The sequence below is a fragment of the Chaetodon trifascialis genome, chromosome 24, assembly GCF_039877785.1.
Source record: "Chaetodon trifascialis isolate fChaTrf1 chromosome 24, fChaTrf1.hap1, whole genome shotgun sequence".
Classification (NCBI taxonomy): domain Eukaryota; kingdom Metazoa; phylum Chordata; class Actinopteri; order Chaetodontiformes; family Chaetodontidae; genus Chaetodon; species Chaetodon trifascialis.
In genome coordinates, this window is record NC_092079.1 from 9,502,375 (window position 1) to 9,521,499 (window position 19,125).

At 42.9% G+C, this 19,125-nt stretch overlaps 4 protein-coding genes across 7 annotated transcripts in view; all 4 read right to left on the reverse strand.

The window, feature by feature from the left end:
* LOC139328027 (OX-2 membrane glycoprotein-like) overlaps positions 1 to 3,493 on the reverse strand; it is a 13,569-nt gene extending 10,076 nt beyond the window's left edge. Inside the window, exons 1-5 of the mRNA XM_070958146.1 lie at positions 3,393 to 3,493; positions 1,872 to 1,950; positions 1,602 to 1,730; positions 1,094 to 1,417; positions 217 to 546 (exon numbers count right to left, since the gene is read on the reverse strand). Coding sequence (XP_070814247.1) covers positions 217 to 546; positions 1,094 to 1,417; positions 1,602 to 1,671 — 724 coding nt within the window. The 5' untranslated portion in view covers positions 1,672 to 1,730; positions 1,872 to 1,950; positions 3,393 to 3,493. The remainder of the gene's footprint in view (positions 1 to 216; positions 547 to 1,093; positions 1,418 to 1,601; positions 1,731 to 1,871; positions 1,951 to 3,392) is intronic.
* A 239-nt stretch (positions 3,494 to 3,732) lies between these two features.
* On the reverse strand, positions 3,733 to 8,083 carry LOC139328007 (OX-2 membrane glycoprotein-like). Its single transcript, XM_070958114.1, has 7 exons — positions 8,000 to 8,083; positions 6,421 to 6,759; positions 5,234 to 5,542; positions 5,116 to 5,154; positions 4,901 to 4,994; positions 4,374 to 4,436; positions 3,733 to 4,295 (listed from the first exon to the last, which is right to left on the reverse strand). Exons 1-7 carry the CDS (start codon positions 8,052 to 8,054, stop codon positions 4,151 to 4,153), a joined length of 1,044 nt encoding a protein of 347 aa, XP_070814215.1. The 5' UTR covers positions 8,055 to 8,083; the 3' UTR covers positions 3,733 to 4,150.
* Positions 8,084 to 12,729: 4,646 nt separating this feature from the next.
* LOC139351942 (OX-2 membrane glycoprotein-like) lies at positions 12,730 to 14,002 on the reverse strand. Its single transcript, XM_070993869.1, has 3 exons — positions 13,948 to 14,002; positions 13,355 to 13,693; positions 12,730 to 13,076 (listed from the first exon to the last, which is right to left on the reverse strand). Exons 1-3 carry the CDS (start codon positions 14,000 to 14,002, stop codon positions 12,730 to 12,732), a joined length of 741 nt encoding a protein of 246 aa, XP_070849970.1.
* A 1,010-nt stretch (positions 14,003 to 15,012) lies between these two features.
* Positions 15,013 to 16,885, reverse strand: LOC139328008 (OX-2 membrane glycoprotein-like). 4 transcript variants are annotated; one of them, XR_011601687.1, is made up of 5 exons: positions 16,582 to 16,885; positions 15,877 to 16,303; positions 15,685 to 15,778; positions 15,556 to 15,606; positions 15,013 to 15,338 (listed from the first exon to the last, which is right to left on the reverse strand). XR_011601687.1 is itself a non-coding variant. In XM_070958115.1 (3 exons), exons 1-2 carry the CDS (start codon positions 16,883 to 16,885, stop codon positions 15,909 to 15,911), a joined length of 699 nt encoding a protein of 232 aa, XP_070814216.1. In that variant the 3' UTR covers positions 15,474 to 15,778; positions 15,877 to 15,908. The 4 variants fall into 4 exon arrangements, 1 of the variants encoding a protein (XP_070814216.1); XR_011601688.1 differs by lacking the exon at positions 15,556 to 15,606; XR_011601686.1 differs by having other exon boundaries at positions 15,556 to 15,778.
* Between the last annotated feature and the right edge of the window lie 2,240 nt (positions 16,886 to 19,125).

The following is a 19,125-nucleotide window of genomic DNA, read 5'->3' on the forward strand; positions in this document are numbered from 1 at the left end:
GTACTGCACTGAGGAGCAAAGGCAGGTCAGAGGAAATGACTCAAGTGATATCACTGAAGTATCTCGGCTTGGTGCTTGGAGATGAAAGGGTTTTAACAGAAATGGTGCGTTAAGTTGTGGGCGTGGAGCCTGAAAGTTCATTTACCGTACAGAAAGAGACTGGATGGAGTCCCATTAGTTTAGTGGAGCTTGTATGCGTTCAAAGTTGGAACTCACCATACACAGAGAGGCAGGCAGTGGCGCTTCTGATGCCGTCTGGGTACGTGTGGAACTCGCAGGTGTAGCAGGCCTCGTCCTCCGTCCTGACCGGCCGGATGGTCAGCTGGGTGTCGCCCAGGCTGCGGCTCAGGCTAACCCGACCCACGAACTGCTCGGCTACGGTCTGGTGGTCACGCTTGGCGTAGGAGGCCACGGTGGTGGTGTCGCCCTGCTCGGCCGTCTTCCTCCACAGCACCTGGCGCACCCTGTCAGGGAGGCTGTACCAGCAGGACAGGGTGGACGGCTGCCCGCTCACAGCCGTCTTGTTGCCCTCCAGGCGCACTTTACCTGAGACAAAGGACGTGCTGCTGTTACTGATTCTATATCAAAAACGATGCAATGTGTGATTATGTGCCTGTATGTTTGCTGTATGTGGATTTGTTTCTGCTGACAGACAACTTTGCAGGACTGCCGCTTGTTTGCAGGGGAACAGGAGGAGTCTGGGAGCAGTAAAAATGTGTATGCACATGTTTCACAACAGGAGGTGCCAAGGCTAGCTGGCTGGGTGGGCTTCTCCCCTGCAGGTCTGAGAGTTCAGACCTTAACCTTCTACTTCCTGTCTCGTAGGGACTCAAGAGAGAAACAAGGCTTTGTCTTTGTGGAAAAATGAATAAAAGATCAAATGTCAGGTGTGAGCTGCAGCGCTGAAAAATGCTTATCTAAGATAGTTTCTTCTTTAAAACAACAGAAGTAAGCAGCCAAAGTCCCAAAACAAACAGAAAAACTGATTTATCATCTAGGAACATTCTATTCAAGGCCCCTAAATGCTCTACTACTGCAGTCTCTGGGACGGTGGGAGTCCTTTTTCATAGATTTCCGTGAAAACCAGACTGACCTGTGACGCTGATGCACGTCTGGCCTTCTTGCGGCCCCGTGGGGAAAACGTCAAAGACGCAGCGGTAGCAGCCCTCGTCATCAGGCTGCACCTTCTTGATGGTGATGTAGCTGGCATCGTTGTGAGAGGCGGTGAGCTGCACGTTGGGGTCTTGATGGCTGACGCGTATGGGGGCGCTTTGTTCGTACGCCAGGAGGATCTTGTTGTGCCTGTTGTGCCAGCGCACTTGCCGGACAGTGTCGCCTGCGGCCGTGGTGACGTTACAGACGAGCAGGAGGGGCCGACCTGCCTCTGCGCTCAGGCTGGCAGGAGCTATGACCTCACCTGAGAGCAGAGAGCCCATGACATTTCGGTTACATGCAGCCTTTAAGATACAATGCTTAAGTTAAAAAGACCCTAACCCTTTGGGGGCTTGGGTAACTTTGGTTCTATCTAAAGATCTGCTTAAAATGAGTTGCAGTCAGTTCAATAAACCAAAAAGCAGCAACTGGATGCCAAACGTACAAACCTTGTGTCCTGGAAACGGCCGTCCCGACTATCCAGAGCAGCAGACACAGGGGCAGGGCAGGGCCACACATCGCACACTCAGGCAGGGTTACAGCTCACACTCTGACCCAGTATCACATCCAGGCTGCAGCTGCAAACACACACCGTCAGCGAGCTGAAACAGCTCCAACCACAGCCCAAACCTCAAACTGGCTTGTGGCTACATCACCTTTTAAAGAAAGAGGTTAAATTAGCAAAAGGTGTGAGCGTGGAGGCTGCGATGCAAACGTACCCGTCAGCCGTCCAGTGTTGTGACTCGTTGAGCTGCTGTCGGTCAGCACAGTCGTAGCTGCATCTTACTGGCACACGGTCTGCCGTCATGGGAAACATGAAGCCAGAGGATGACATGAGCAATGACAGCATTGTCTCAGCATTGTCAGAGATTAGACTCTTTGCTTCTTTGCAGCCATTGCTTTGGGACATTTGTGCATCTGATGCTTGTCGTTGCCTCGGTAATAAAGCGTCAACAACAACAGCTGCTGACTCAAGAAGCATCACCTGAGGTCTAATGGAGGTTTTAATACACAGCATGCAGCCTGTGGTGGTAAGCCCATAATCACCAGGTAGCAATACCTCAAGATTTCAAAATCTATACCTGGAATCCAACCTCAAGGTAATTACAGTGGTCAGATGATAATGATAATGATGATGATGATGAGCCGTTAGTCATCAAGGTGATCTCAGTGCACACAGCAGCCGAGCTCAGCGGCTGCTCGGCTGTAAACATCACAGTGTGTCAAAGCTCAGGAAGATGCCAGTGTGAGTCTACTCCATATCCTGGACAAAAAGGTGGAAACAGCAGGGACCAGGCCTTTGATCACACTCCACAAGTCAAGTGGACTTGCTGGAACAGAGAAACCCACCTCAACCACAAGACAGACCAGGTCCAGACCTCAGAGCTTTACGAGCGTTATTTGCTCTTTTACAGTGCCAACCATCTGGCTTCAAACATGCAGCCTGCTCCTGTTGGGCAAATCACTTTTCCACTACAAAAAACGCCACTCATGTCTGACAGCAGGCTGTTAAAGTGGCCACGGCAAATCAATCAGCTTCTAATGTGAAACTCCAGCAGATTTAGAATAATGTAACTTTCCAGATTCTGGTGCATTTGTTCAGGGTTGACTGAGCACATTATGATGGACAGACTGAGAGCAGGCTGGCAAACCAAATCCTAAAAATCAGCTCAACATCCAGATGTGCTCTGAACACCACAGCTGGCTCAGTCCCAGAAGACAGATGTTACATGAAAAAAAAAAAAAGAAACATTCCCACATGTATGTTATTTTAAAGCAGGGGAAAAAGCTTTCTGATGAGGCCAATTTTGAAGATGCAAATGTGTCTCTTGCCAGACATGAAAATCATAAAAAATGATAAAAGGCTTTCAAAGAAAAGTACAGTCACCTAAAAATAGTGAAAATGGAAGATTAAGAAAAATATTAACAGTGCTTCAGAAATGTTTTTAGAAAGGGTTTAAGATTAATTAAAATAAGCGGATTTAAACTCACTTTCTGGGTTTTTAAGTTGACTATGATGGAAGAAAACACTAAAAAAAAGTAAAATGTGATTTTCGTTCACAGAAATTCTAGTTTTCAAACATCCACTGATGACTTTCACTACAAACAGTCAAACTAATTTTAGGTGGGCTCCTCCTGGATTAAGAAAGAAATTGTAAAATTACCAAACTTTCAAGTTAACAAACCAATTGTGCTGCAACTACAAACCGCTTCTCATCATGAAAACACCTTCACCTTACCTGCTGACAGATGATACTCCGCCACAAAGAGGTGCTCTCTGCTACGGGTGACGTGAAACTGGAGCACGATCATCCATACTTCATTGATTTCAACTACGACTGAGCTGTGTTGAGTTCCTGCTGCCGCATTTCAGTCCCACATCTCTGAAAAACAGCTTCAACTCTTCCTCTGTGACTGAGGAAAGCACGACCTCCAGTGGCCGCGCTGCGCACCTGCAGCCCACATTCACTGTGAGGCAGCGCATACGTGATTATTACAGTCAGAATGAAGTGAGCGTCTCTGATCACAGTCTGATATCTGGCTCTAAAACCTTGAAACATATTGAATGTTTAGAAATGTAGACTCTCAAAATTGACATTTTATTAAAACAAACAAACAAACAAACAAACAAACAAACAAACAAACAAAAAAAAGCACGTAGAAAATACAAATCCATTCAGATAAAGCTCTAAGTGTTTCCAAGAAATAAAGTTAATCTCAAATCAGTCTAATGAGTGAAATTATGGCGTAAGTAAGTATTCATACAGTCTCCTCTAGTTTGATTATTGTCATAATTCGGTTTATATCAAAAAAGAGGGAGCAGTAAATTTTTATCCATTTAAATTGAAAAAGAACCGTTTCTGTCTCACTGGCTCAGATTTGTTCTCTGTGTGGTGTTGAAAGATGGATCATCTACAGTCTGTCAGTGTCACTCCTTTCATAATGTCCCCATATCTGTCTTCATCCTGTCTACAGTCCTGTGGGTTCATCTCTGGCACTAACCAGCCGACTTTGGTGAAAACTGCAGACGCTTTGGTGTCAAAGATGGCACTTTTGGGGAGCTTGGTTCTTTTTTCACAGTAGACGTGTTTCCCCGATGCCTCACCTGCTCGTTCTCTTGCTGCATTAAAGGGGTTTTGTTCCTGCAGATAAAAACAAGAAATTATTTTGCAAAGAAGCAATAAAAAGTAAATACATGAAAAATGAATGAACTGTCATACTCAAGAGTGTGCCCGATTGTTTTTGGTGGCGTCTTGACGTCCTCACAGTCCCTGTGCGACACACTAAAAAAGCGAAGAAAAGTCAGTGTGAACAGACTTTAATCGATTATTTATTTATGTTTTGTCTGAAAAGATCTCAATCAATCAACACCAGTGCTGTGCAAGTTATTCAGAAGTAGCGATAAGAGTTAATGCTGACATCTCTTAAAATTGATGAACATGTGAACCAAGCTTTCCTACAGTCGTGAATAATTAAGTCAAATTTCTTCAGTTTGCATTAAAAACATTTTAGTCACTGTGATGAAAACTGTTGCACCACCTTCAGGTCGGGTGACATAAAGTGGAAAAACAACTCAGATTACGTCATTTAATTTGAAAAAGTAATTAGCTACATTCCTCATTATTGCAAAAAGCAGTTCAATTACATTAACAGCATCATTCTTTAAAATGTGTGACACCCCTATCATATTAACTGTGAGACACTGGAATAACAATGAGACAGATGTTGAGTTCAAGGTAAAAATTACCTCTTCCTTTGTTTTTGTCGAAGCAGGACTGAGACGACTGCTATGACACAACCAACAACGGAGACGAACGCAAACGCAATGATCCAAGTGAGATCTGTGAGAAAAGAGGAAAATTACTGACATGGACTCAGAATCCTCATTAAAACGGAGGACTCAACATGCTGAAGCAACGACAGATCAAACACTGACTTCAGACCACCTGAAGGTGAACTTACTGAAATCACTGTGATCAGGCCCAGAGTCCTCAGCAAAACCTGGAAAACAAAAACAAAAGACATGAGCTACAAAGAAACCATCAATCTATAAACATGTGGCTTTGGAAGTGTCTCTCACCATCAGCAGGCGACTGTTTGACCTCAGGAATCATCATAAACGCCTCCATCTGAGGACCAGAGAGCACTCGCACTGCACATCCAACCTGTGTGCTGCTGTCATTGAAGCCTGACAGCACAGCTGCAGTGGTGACAGTCACTGTACCGTTGCTGTTGGGGACTGTGACGGAGCTGTAGGGTGAGAGGTGGAGGTCTTTCTGCAGGACTCTTAATGTCACCGTGGGAGCAGGTCGACCTGTGGCCGAGCAGGACACAACTACCTCTTCAGGAGAGTTTGATTCTCTGACTTGAAGAATGGGTTCATGCAGCTCTGCCAAGAAGAAACAGTGGTAGTGATCAATGATTTGTGTTCTGCGCCAGGCTTGCGTTTGTGAGGTTTTCCAACACCTGGCAGACCAAGATTACTCCACAACTCAGGCAGCGTCACCAGGCTAAGAAGGAAGTCCACAGAAGCAGGGACAGAGTCCTGTTTTACCAAGCCAGAAACACACTTACAAAGGAGACTAAAGTAGAAAGAGGTGCCACATCGAAAGGCTGGAGGAGCTTTTCAGCTAACAAGCCTTCGTCATGTCTGTGAAGACCTCATTCATCCGGGTCATGGCACTTCTAAGTGCTTCACAAAGGCAACTGGACTCGCTTGAGAGTTCTAGAAGAGGTTTCGCCTCTCATCGAAGAGGTTTCTTCAGTTTTGTCGGCATCGAGATGGGACATCAAACAGCTGCTCTTCTGCCAGAACAACCTGGAGCTGGACACACTCACACAGACTGTGGAGATGATGGTGGACTCCCCCCAACACTGCCTCCCATCACCATCCTCAACAGCATTGTTTCCACTTTGGAAACCTTCACGTGTCTGGGATCCACTACCACCCAGGGCCGAAGGTGGTCTTCGAGTACAGCCTCAATCATTTACAAGTATGGGATGCGAGAGTGATGTTTAAACCAGAGTCAAATTCCTTGTATATGCACACATACTTTGCCAATAAAGCCGATTCTGATTCTGATTTTATGCCATAAAATGAAGAATAAACACAACATCCAATTTATTATATTACTTATGAACCAGGTGGACAAGTGAAGATGTTTTGCATGAAGTTGCAGATGAATCATGTCAAACAGGTTAAAATGATCAGCTGGAATATTTCACAGTATGATGGAAAAGTCTCTCGTGTTGTGTTCAGGGTCTTACCATAGAGTCTGAGGCAGGTTGTAGCTGTGAGAGCACCTTCAGGGTCGGTGTTAAACAAGCAGTGATAGCAGCCTTCATCCAGCTCTGACACCTCCCTGATAACTATGGAGCTGTTCTGCAGTCCAGCAGCTTTAAACTTCACTTTGTCTCTGAAGTCACGATTCACTCTTTGACCAAAGTACTTGTTGTCAGTACAAACATTCTTCTCTCCATCAGGTAAACGTTTCTGCCATGTGACCTGAAGAACATCTTTAGGTTGAGTCAGCTGACAGTTTAAGCAGACTTCACGTCCCACTGCTGCCATCACAGTCTGCTGAGTTTGTATCAGAGCTGTTTGACCTGCAGGAAAAGACAGTTTCAGAGGTTAACCTTCAGCTGTGTGTGCGCACGTGCTGTAATTTTACCTTTACAGTTGCATAAAAGAGATTGGGCATGGAAGAGTCATCAGAAAAAAACCTTTCCTGCATCCTCACCATAAAATTCAGCATCAGATTTTGCAAAGTCTGATGCATTAGTTAAAAGTTAAAACACAACTTTCTGGACACAACGAGCAAAGTTAGGGCTGCAGAACTGCATGGAAAGAACACCTCTCCGAACAACAGCTGGGTGGATGGATCATGCTTTGGCCTTGTGTTGCAGCCACGAGCCTGGGGAACGTTTTGGTCTCATTATAGACATTTTTCACATATTCAGTTTTGATTTTTCATTTTTGCAGTGAGTAAAGCATATGGCATGAATTTCAGGAAGGGTGTGTATTTTTTGTTTAATTTTGAATGCCCCCATTACAACTGCAATCGTTGATCCCACTTCCATTACAGCATGAAATAATGCAGTTCATTATGATGAATTTCCCTGGTGTGGCATCAACAAAGTGTTGTGTTGTCTCATTTAGACTTTCAGTCTGCTGCCCTTGCTTCAAAATTTCTATTTACTTATTTTCCACCAGATGGCGCCATTATACCATGTTTGGCACAGAGAAAACTCATGCGAGTTTCCTGTTTGATGTGAGCAGTAAAAGAAACTGAACACAACTCAAACTCCTTCAAGTAAAAACAAGCATCTGCAGCACTGCAGAAATGCCACTGCAGACAAAACCAAAACAACCTCTGGCTCAGGAAGACGTGGACCACCTCAAGAGGATCGAGCTGAAGGTTTTGCAGAGACCCTCACAGTCACAGAAATTTTGCCCGGGGTGTCCAAACCTTTGCATGTCACTGCATATGTAATCTGATCATCTGAACACTTCAGATTAAACTGCTTGTGGATGATTTATTCTTTTATAGTTCATGTATTAAAAAATCTGGTAAATCTGAAGGCTAAACATCTGGTTTTCTACCACGGAGTCCAGATATGTGACAGCCATAAGAAAAAAGTCAGTGATAGATTTAATTAGTTTTCTTTGCAAAACAGACCATAAAACAGCAAATAACCAATGAAAAAGCGTTAAACGCCAAAAAGGTCATGCAATTACTGCAGTAAACAAAGAACAAACAGGAGTCACACAGCTGTGTCACACAGCTCAGTTAAAGACAAATAAATAACACAGACGAATATAAACTTAATATATGATCTGTCTCACCTTCATGGAAGAGTCCAAATGCACAAATTAAATGTAGAAAGACACCGTGTGACATTTTCGCTGCACCGGCAAAACCGCCAACATTCAAACTGAGAGCTGTCACTGCACGCAGGTAACTTCCGGGTGAGTCCATCGAGTTATATCAACAACACAAATTCACCAACAGTGCAGCGACCAATCCCCACAAATAAATATGGCTCTTGTTTTTAAATGATAACAAAACACTGTTAATTAATCAGCAACTGCTAATTCGCTCTTTACTATAGGATATAGCAGCGCGTGACGACCCCTCTGCCACAATAATGGTACATCCGGACCAATTAGGATGAAGCTATGGGAATTTGAATATTATTGTAAATCAATGTAATATTTATATCTGAAAGGTGACAGTCGAGAGACACTTTGTCACTGTATTTTTTCCCCACAACGTTTGTGACATATTGGCACATTTACACTTTAATTCAATGACTGGAAACACTTGATTGTAGTGATTGTTCATGCAGCTCTGCCAAGAAGAAACATTAAAAATGTGACTTGAGCTAAAAGCGATGAGTGGTGAGCATGAATGCATGGTGAGTAAATGTTACTCACTTTGATGTATTTTGTGTCATAAAATATATTAAACACAATATGCACTTTATTTAAACACTTATGAACCAGGTGGACAAGTGAAGATGTTTTGCATGAAGTTGCAGATGAATCATGTCAAACAGGTTAAAATGATCAGCTGGAATATTTCACAGTATGATGGAAAAGTCTCTCGTGTTGTGTTCAGGGTCTTACCATAGAGTCTGAGGCAGGTTGTAGCTGTGAGAGCACCTTCAGGGTCGGTGTTAAACAGGCAGTGATAGCAGCCTTCATCCAGCTCCGTCACGTTCCTGATAACTATGGAGCTGTTCTGCAGTCCAGCAGCTTTAAACTTCACTTTATCTCTGAAGTCAGGAGTCACTCTTTGACCAAAGTACTTGTTGTCAGTACAAACATTCTTCTCTCCATCAGGTAAACGTTTCTGCCATGTGACCTGAAGAACATCTTTGGATTGAGTCAACTGGCAGCTTAAGGTGGCTTCACGTCCCACTGCTGCCATCACAGTCTGCTGAGTTTGTATCAGAGCTGTTAGACCTGCAGGAAAAGATAGTTTCAGAGGTTAACCTTCATCTGAGTGTGTGCTAGTGGCCAATTAGAAGCAAAGTGGAAATATCATTTTACCGTTACAATTGCATGAAAGAGTTTGAGCATGTTCTCAAACACTGTTGCATGTTAATGTGTATCCAGCAGAGAGATTTACTGTTAATATTGAATTTAATATACATATTTATAACATTTAAGCATGAAACAGTAAGAATATTGAATACTTTTTTTGGGCATTTTTTTTAAAAACCACTTTTATATTTAGAGGAGCTTCTTGTAAAATGAGGACACAAGGCCAAAGAGTTAAACATCAGCACATTCTGGACACAAACATCACAACATCTGTAAAAAAGCTGAAGATGAAAACAGGAAGGCTTCTACAACAGGATAATGATCCTGAACACATCTCAAAACCGACAGCGGACCACCTCAAGAGGATCGAGCTGAAGGTTTTGCAGAGACCCTCACAGTCTTTCACTCACTTTATTCTTCACAGGAAAAGACATTTTGACCAGGGCGTCCAAACCTTTGCATGTCACTGCATATATAATCTGATCATCTGAACACTTTAGATTAAACTGCTTGTAGATGATTTATTCTTTTCTAGTTCAAGTATAAAAAAATCTGGTAAATCTGAAGGTTAAACATCTGGTTTTCTCCCACAGAGTCCAGACATGTGACAGCTGAAAGAAAAACGTAGTGATGGATTCTTATTTGTTTGTCACACAGCAGTGCTTTCAGTTAAAGACAAATAAATAACACAGGCTTATATAAACTTCATGTATCATCTGCGTCTCACCTTCATGAAAGAGTCCATCCATCCATCCATTATCTATACCGCCTATCCCTTTCGGGGTTGCGGGGGGCTGGAGCCTGTCCCAGCTACAATGGGCGAGAGGCGGGGTACACCCTGAACCGGTCGCCAGCCGATTGCAGGGCCACATGCAAGGACAAACAACCATTCACACTCACACTCACACCTACGGACAATTTAGAGTCATCAATTAACCTAATGAGCATGTTTTTGGTCTGTGGGAGGAAGCCGGAGTACCCGGAGAGAACCCACGCATGCACGGGAAGAACATGCAAACTTCACACAGAAAGGCCCCGCCTGACCCGGGGATCGAACCGGCAACCTTCGTGCTGTGAGGCACGCGCACTACCTGCTGCGCCACCGTGCAGCCCCATGAAAGAGTCCAAATACACAAATTAAATGGAGAAATAAACCACGTGTCATCTTCAAAGTAGTGATGGGTCCTATCGTGCCTAAACTGCGAGGCGTTTGTTCCGGAAGTGTTTAGTGAAGCACGTTTCTTTCTTTCTTTTGATGAAACGCGTTTGGTGTCTTTCAGGTCGAATGACGTCACTGATGGCGCTCGAAGCCTCGCTGGTTCAGGTATTGGTTTGAGTATCGGCGCGATTGCGACATGAGACTTGAAGAATATGATTATTTGATGGCAGAAGATGCAGTCAAGTAAATCCTCTCCGTGTCAAATTTACTCAACACTCACCATTTCACAACATTTAAAGTTTGTATGTGAATAATAAGATGAAATGTCAGAAAGAATAAAAATATGTCCATGAAAATTTTTGATCTCACTGGCAGGCTTGTTCTCTGTAATATTAACTGTGAGCCACTGGTATTACAATGAGACAGATGTTAAGTTCAAGGTAAAGAAAGACAACGAAAACACACACACACACACACACACACACACACACACACACACACACACACACACACACACACACACACACACACAATGATCAGAGTGACACCTGTTCGAATTCAAGTATAAAAAATCTGGTAAATCTGAAGGCGCAACATCTGTTTTTCTCCCACAGAGTCCTGACATCTGATAGCTGAAAGAAAAAAGTCAGTGATGGATTCTGATTTATTTTCTTTGCAAAACAGACCATAAAACAACAAACATTAACCAATGAAAAAGCATTACAGGCCAAAAAGGTCACGTAATTACTGCAGTAAACAAAGAACAAACAGGAGTCACACAGCTGTGCTTTCAGTTAAAAACAGGCCATAACACAGGCTTACATAAAATCAATATACCATCTGTGTCTCACCTTCATGAAAGAGTCCAAATGCAGATTACAGACATACAAACTCTGCCTGACATCTTCTCTGCACACTGATGCGCTAACTTTCGAAAGTGAAAGCTATCACTGTAAGCAGGTACTGTAACTTCCGGGTGAGTCCATCGAGTCATATCAACAGATTCAACAACAGTGCAGCAATCAATCCCGACAAATAAATATGGGTCTTATTTTTAAGTTATAAAACACTGTTAATTAATCAGCAAATGCCCATGAGCTGTTTAAAATGCGACACAGACAGCGCGTCAAGCCTGTTGTCCCCTCTGCCAGAATAGTGGTGCATCCGGACCAATCAGGAAGAAGCGATGGACTAATAAACAAATGAATAATTAACTGCTATCTGACCTCTCAGGCCACTGAATGAGGCTTTTTTCACTGAAAAACTGCAAAAAAAAAAAAAAAAAGTTACATATAAAAGTTTTAAGATTTTAATTTTTTGTTCAATCTGGCTCTAAGATTTACCAGAATAATGCACATACTTCATCCGCCCTCAGCTTCATCCTTACTCCAAAATTTAACAATCACCCTTCGGCTAAAGTAGTTGGAAGCAGCATAATTCTCCTCCCGCTCAGGTCAACATTTGTGACATGAGACTTGAAGAATATTTTGATTGGATGACACAAGATGCAGCAGAGCAAATCTTTCCTGTGTCAAACATCAGATCATCACAACATTTAAAGTTTCTGTGTGAACAATAAAACTGATCAAATGTGAGAAAGAATAAAAATGTGTCCATGAACCGTTTCTGGCTCACTGGCTCAGACTTGTTCTCTGTGTGGTGTTGAAAGCTGGATCTTCTGCAGTCTGTCAGTGTCACTCCTTTCATAATGTCCCCATATCTGTCTTCATCCTGTCTCTACAGTCCTGTGGGTTCATCTCTGGCACTAAGCAGCCAACTTTAGTTAAAACTGCAAACACCTTGCTGTCCCAGATGGCACTTTTGGCGAGTTCCTTGTGTCTTTTTTCTCAGAAGAAACCCGAAGCCTCACCTGCTCGTTCTCTTGGTGCATTAAAGGGGTTTTGGTCCTGCAGATAAAAACAAGACATTAGTCGATTTCATGAGTCCAAAGCAAAAAGACATAAATATATGCACGTGAAACTCAATAAACTGTCTCACTCATGAGTGTCTTCAGTTGGTTTTTGTGGTGTCTTGACGTCCTCACAGTCCCTGTGTGACACACAGAAAAAGTGAAGAAAAGTCAGTGTGAACAAACATTTATCAATTATTTATTTATGGTTTGTCTTTAAAGATCTCAGTCAGTCATTATGATTGACTGTCAGCCACTGGTATTACAATGAGACAGATGTTGAGTTCAAGGTGAAAATGACCTGTTTCTTTGTTTTTGTACAAGCAGGACTGAGACGACTGCTGTAACACAACCAAAGACCATGGACACACACACAATGATCCAAATGACACCTGTGAGAAAAAGAGGAAAATTACTGACATGGACTCAGAATCAGCCAACAAAGCCACAAAGAAACCATCAATCTATAAATGTGTGGCTTTGGAAGTGTCTCTCACCATCAGCAGGCGACTGTTTGACCTCAGGAATCATCATAAACGCCTCCATCTGAGGACCAGAGAGCACTCGCACTGCACATCCAACCTGTGTGCTGCTGTCATTGAAGCCTGACAGCACAGCTGCAGTGGTGACAGTCACTGTACCGTTGCTGTTGGGGACTGTGACGGAGCTGTAGGGTGAGAGGTGGAGGTCTTTCTGCAGGACTCTTAATGTCACCGTGGGAGCAGGTCGACCTGTGGCCGAGCAGGACACAACTACCTCTTCACTAGAGTTTGATTCTCCAACATGAAGAATGGGTTCATGCAGCTCTGCCAAGAAGAAACATTAAAAATGTGACTTGAACTAAAAGCGATGAGTGGTGAGCATGAATGCATGGTGAGTAAATGTTACTCACTTTGATGTATTTTGTGTCATAAAATATATTAAACACAATATGCACTTTATTTAAACACTTATGAACCAGGTGGACAAGTGAAGATGTTTTGCATGAAGTTGCAGATGAATCATGTCAAACAGGTTAAAATGATCAGCTGGAATATTTCACAGTATGATGGAAAAGTCTCTCGTGTTGTGTTCAGGGTCTTACCATAGAGTCTGAGGCAGGTTGTAGCTGTGAGAGCACCTTCAGGGGCGGTGTTAAACAGGCAGCGATAGCAGCCTTCATCCAGCTCCGTCACGTTTCTGATAACTATGGAGCTGTTCTGCAGTCCAGCAGCTTTAAACTTCACTTTGTCTCTGAAGTCACGATTCACTCTTTGACCAAACTCTGTGGTGTAAGAACAAACATTCTTCTCTCCACCAGGTAAACGTTTCTGCCATGTGACCTGAAGAACATCTTTAGGTTGAATCAGCTGACATTTTAAGGTGGCTTCACGTCCCACTGCTGCCATCACAGTCTGCTGAGTTTGTATCAGAGATGTTTGACCTACAGGACATGAGGTTCAGTGTGGTTGATATTTTATGGACAAGAACACACAGATACAAGTCTGACATGTTGAGATTTTTGTTCTTTGCAAGCTAGGTCATAAAACACATGAACTGAAGCTCAGACCAATGCAAACTATGTTTTAAGTGATGAATGTCACAAAGCAAGAAACACAAACACACATCTCTGCTTTCAGTTTTAGGACCAATAAATTAAACAGGCTGATTTAAATGATTGTATCACGCCTTTCTTACCTCTCTGAATGACTCCCAGTGCACAAAGCAAATGTATGACTGTATGCTGGAACATCTTTGTTGTACTGTTATCTCCCGCCCTCAAAACTGAAAGTAATTGTGGCTGGCTGGAGAACAGGACGTGAACTCTACTCCACTCCTCTTCCTGTCAACACCTCCACAGTGAGTGTGATTAAAGGGAGACCTCCAGTGGCCGTGTGGTAGAACTACAGCTGGAAATCTGCAGCTGACACTGAGCCACAGTTGGGAATAAAAAACATCTAAATGTATGAGAGTTCAGTCATGATAATGTGAATCTTCTGATCAATAAAATCAGCATTTGACACAGGAGTTACATGTTGATGCAAAACGAGGAAAAAGGCAAAAGCATGAACAAGAGAATCTGACTGCAGTTCTTGTGTGTGTGGCACGTGTAGTTTTAGGCTTTGGGTGTTTTCTAGCCTTCATCTCATACAACACATTTCATGAAAACAATCAGAGATCTTATCAGCCTCCTGGAGCTTCTCAGTTGCTCAATATGTTTACATTTTTGTCCTCGCCATCATTTATTTCTCTCACTTCCTTGAACTCTCGACTGTTCGTTGCTGCTGTTTTTATCTGTGCATCAGTTCATCAGGACACTCCTGCCAAAGAAAAGCATGTTAATGCCTGTCCAGCAGAGAGATTTACTGCTAACAGTTTCAAAGGTCTTTCCATTACAGGCCTGTGGGATTTATCACAATGGCCCCCATAATGAGGACTTTTGTGGGTCTGGTCAGTCTCATGTCTGTTCAAATTGACATGACAGAACAGTTATTCAGCAAACACGTGTCATTTGAGAGATTTTCACTGAAGAAAAAAAAAAACAAAAAAACATCACACAGGAACATAGCTTGAGTTCATTTGACAGTTGTTTTTTTTTTATCACCTAATCAGACAAACATTGTCTGAACAGAGCAATCCTGAATTTCAGTCTCCCTATATATAGGGAGATTGGCATAATTTAGGGGTAAGATATCAAAAACACAAAATACAAATATATAAAACATGTAAACACTCAATGCTGTAAAAATGCTGTAAACACACACACACACATCTATGTACATGTAGATGCTGCCATCACTTTCAGTACTTGTGACAGACTTGCTTGTTGAACAAAGGTGTAAATGATGTACACTGTTTTGTTGAGGTCTCACAGTGTTTTCGATTATTTTCTGCCTCACGTAACACTAATCCAAAATCAGTGGTTGTCCTGGTCACCTCATCACACAGCTACACATCAAACTGTTCATCCAATCAGTCTCCTTGACGTTGTGGGTGATGGATTTGGGCATTCGCTTGCTCGACTCTTCACAGGAGATGCCCGTTGTCTGACCCGATCGCTCTCCTGTGGATCTGAAGATGCCTCAGCCCTTTAGATAAAAACAAAAAATTGCATTTTCAGTTAAATAATATGAATAAACATGCAGACAGTGATCCAAAATCAAGAGTAAAGTGAGATGCATCAGATTTTGCTTTTCACATGCGGTGAATATCAGTCAGTGTGTATAGAGGTGAAATGCGATGATACACAGCAGAGGGAAGACGGATCAAATCATTCTGAGTGCACAAGAATGAAGACAGTCTTACTGATGAGCGTCTGTCATTGCAGTTTGAGGCATCTCATTCATCTCAAGGTCCCTGTGTGACAGATCGGAGGATTTAACAACAGTTAAAGCTGGACAACAGATCAACTCTGATCCTGGCTGAAAGAAGTACCTGTTTTGAGTTTTTGGTCGAAGACGGAAAAAGATCAATGCAGCGACGTGACCACAGGCTCCTAACACGACCAACACGATGACCACAGTGTGAGCTTTGAGGAGAAGAGGAAGAATAGTTAACATGATGAGCTCAGCAAGTCAGAAACAATGACAGATCAAATGGGAGTTTAAAATCTGAGCATGAACTTACATCGATCGTTGTTTTTCAGTTCAGATTCCTCATCAGAACCTGGAAGAAGAAACCTGAACATCAGAATCAGAAAGAAACCATGAATCTATAAATGTGTGGCTTTTGAAGTGTTTCTCACCATCAGCAGGGGACTGTTTGACCTCAGGAATCATCATAAACGCCTCCATCTGAGGACCAGAGAGCACTCGCACTGCACATCCAACCTGTGTGCTGCTGTCATTGAAGCCTGACAGCACAGCTGCAGTGGTGACAGTCACTGTACCGTTGCTGTTGGGGACTGTGACGGAGCTGTAGGGTGAGAGGTGGAGGTCTTTCTGCAGGACTCTTAATGTCACCGTGGGAGCAGGTCGACCTGTGGCCGAGCAGGACACAACTACCTCTTCACTAGAGTTTGATTCTCCAACATGAAGAATGGGTTCATGCAGCTCTGCCAAGAAGAAATATTAAAAATGTGACTTGAACTAAAAGCGATGAGTGGTGAGCATGAATGCATGGTGAGTAAATGTTACTCACTTTGATGCATTTTGTGCCATAAAATATAATAAACACAATATGCACTTTATTTAAACACTTATGAACCAGGTGGATAAGTGAAGATGTTTTGCATGAAGTTGCAGATGAATCATGTCAAACAGGTTAAAATGATCAGCTGGAATATTTCACAGTATGATGGAAAAGTCTCTCGTGTTGTGTTCAGGGTCTTACCATAGAGTCTGAGGCAGGTTGTAGCTGTGAGAGCACCTTCAGGGTCGGTGTTAAACAGGCAGTGATAGCAGCCTTCATCCAGCTCCGTCACGTTTCTGATAACTATGGAGCTGTTCTGCAGTCCAGCAGCTTTAAACTTCACTTTGTCTCTGAAGTCACGATTCACTCTTTGACCAAAGTACTTGTTGTCAGTACAAACATTCTTCTCTCCATCAGGTAAACGTTTCTGCCATGTGACCTGAAGAACATCTTTATATTGAGTCAGCCAACAGCTTAAGGTGGCTTCACGTCCCACTGCTGCCATCACAGTCTGCTGAGTTTGTATCAGAGCTGTTTGACCTGCAGGACATGAGGTTCAGTGTGGAGTCCAATAGGTAGCTTATACAAACTTAATGTATCATCAGATTCTCACCTTCATAGAAGAGTCCAAATGCACAAATTGTAGACATAAATACACTGCTCGTCATCTTCGTGGTACTGCCAAATTTCAATAGAGATGACTGCAGGTAACTTCCAGGTGAGTCGATCCCCGCGGGTGTCCCATGAACACCGATTCACCAACAGTGTAGCGACCAGTGCTTCGAAAGAAAAGTCAGGACCTTATCATAAAGTGACAAAAAATATTTTTTCTGTAATAAGCAACGGCCAATCCGTTGTTAAAAATGAGGTATAAACAGCGCGTGACGCCTGCTGCCCCCCCCCCCCCCCCCCCCCCCCCCCCCCATCTGCCACTGAGATGGTACATCCGATCAGTCAGTGTGTACACTGCTGCGTGGATCGTTGTGCCAGTATGGATTCGTTTCTGTTTTTGTATGGGTGAATGAATGTGGGTGTGCCATTGGTGAGGCAATGTGGTTGCTCGAGGTTACCTGCACACCTGTGGACATGGGTGGTGAATCAGGCACACACGTAGTGACCAGTGCTTTGACAGAGAAGTCAGGACCTTATCATAAAGTGCCACAAAAAGTATTTTTTTTTTACTATTTTTAAGCAACAGTCAATCAGTTGTTTAAAATGAGGTATAAACAGTGCGTGAATCCTGCTGCCCACCTCCCCCCCACTGCTACCAATATGGTACATCCGACTAATCAGGGCGAAGCATCAGGTTTATGCAAAGAAGTCCATTAACCTGCGAACGTTTAACTTTTATGACCTTTTGGTGAATATGTATTTGTCCAACATTTATGAGGAGCCTTATTCCTTTTACATATAATCCAGGGCAACAAACACTCTGCACGAGTGAAATAATTTATAGATCTCCTCACTTAGGAATAAAATAATCATCTGATTGCTTTATACGCCACTTCATGGATCACATATTTGAGTCAACAGCAAAAAAATGAAGAGATTAAATTTCCATTCTCTTCACTGATGACACAGGCTGTACCTTTGCTCCACATTTCTCTTTTAAAACAGGCGGATTTCTCTTCTGTGACAGTAAAAATGAACAAAGAATTTTCCTTCCTTTATTGATTCTTTGTGCAGAATCACCAGAGCTCAAGTCTGAACTCAGTGTTTCTGAAGTTGCTGCTGGACTTTTTCCTCCTTTCCTCAGTGGATGAGGCCTTCATGTTGCCCCTGTAATTGCTTTGATGTAATTAAGGCTCGATTTAAGCAGAATCTCGGCGGCGTGGACGGGGGATTTAGAAAGGTTGTGAAGGACAGAGAGGAAGATAAATGTGTTTTCCTCCTTTCATGAGAGTTAACTGGTCAAATTTTCCCTCACATTTGTCCTCAGTATGAGTGTAAAAAGAACATGATGGGACTGCTGCCTGGATTTCATGCAGACACTCTTACTTTTACTTGCTGTGGAGTATTTCCACTGTGTCGTATCGGTACTTTTACCTAAGTTCAGGATCCCAGTACTTCTTCCACCTCTATTAAACATTATGTGGCAAAGTCAACAATACAAAAAGCTGTACATCCTGTGAGGTGGAGGTTTGGATGGTTGAAAGATGTGCAGCTTTACCATGACTACATGCTATTTGGGTAGCAAATATAGCATACTGTGTGGGATGTGCAAAAGTAATCAAACAGTGACTTTAATTGTTATTTTTGGTTTTCTGAGCTGTACATGGAGCTGCTGATTCACCACCGTCCACAGTCAGCTATATTTTTCCTTCAATGATGCTTTGCTGCTTTACAGGTTGCATTCAGTCACCATAAATGAGTTCTTTGTTAATGCGGACTGGATTATGCTGCAGGTGCCTGCTGCTTTTTCTGCAGTTTGAAAATCCAGTTCTTCTAATTGTGGACCTGCAACTTGGATCAACCTGCAGAATAATTCAGTTTATCTCATCTCGACTCTTAGGGCGGTTTTATGTTTAATCTCTTCTTATTTCACTTTCAGCTGTTCCTGTTTTAGCTGATATTCATTTCAACGGTTTCACTATCTGAGAGTAAAACAGGCGTGAGGTAAGAAAAGAGGCCCAGCAGGCAGGTGCAAAGGGCCAAAAAGAAAAAAAGGAAGGCTCCTTAATGCACAGTCTGGTCTGGAAGAGAGTGGTGAGTATATACTCACCGGTTTGCTGGATTAATCCTGAC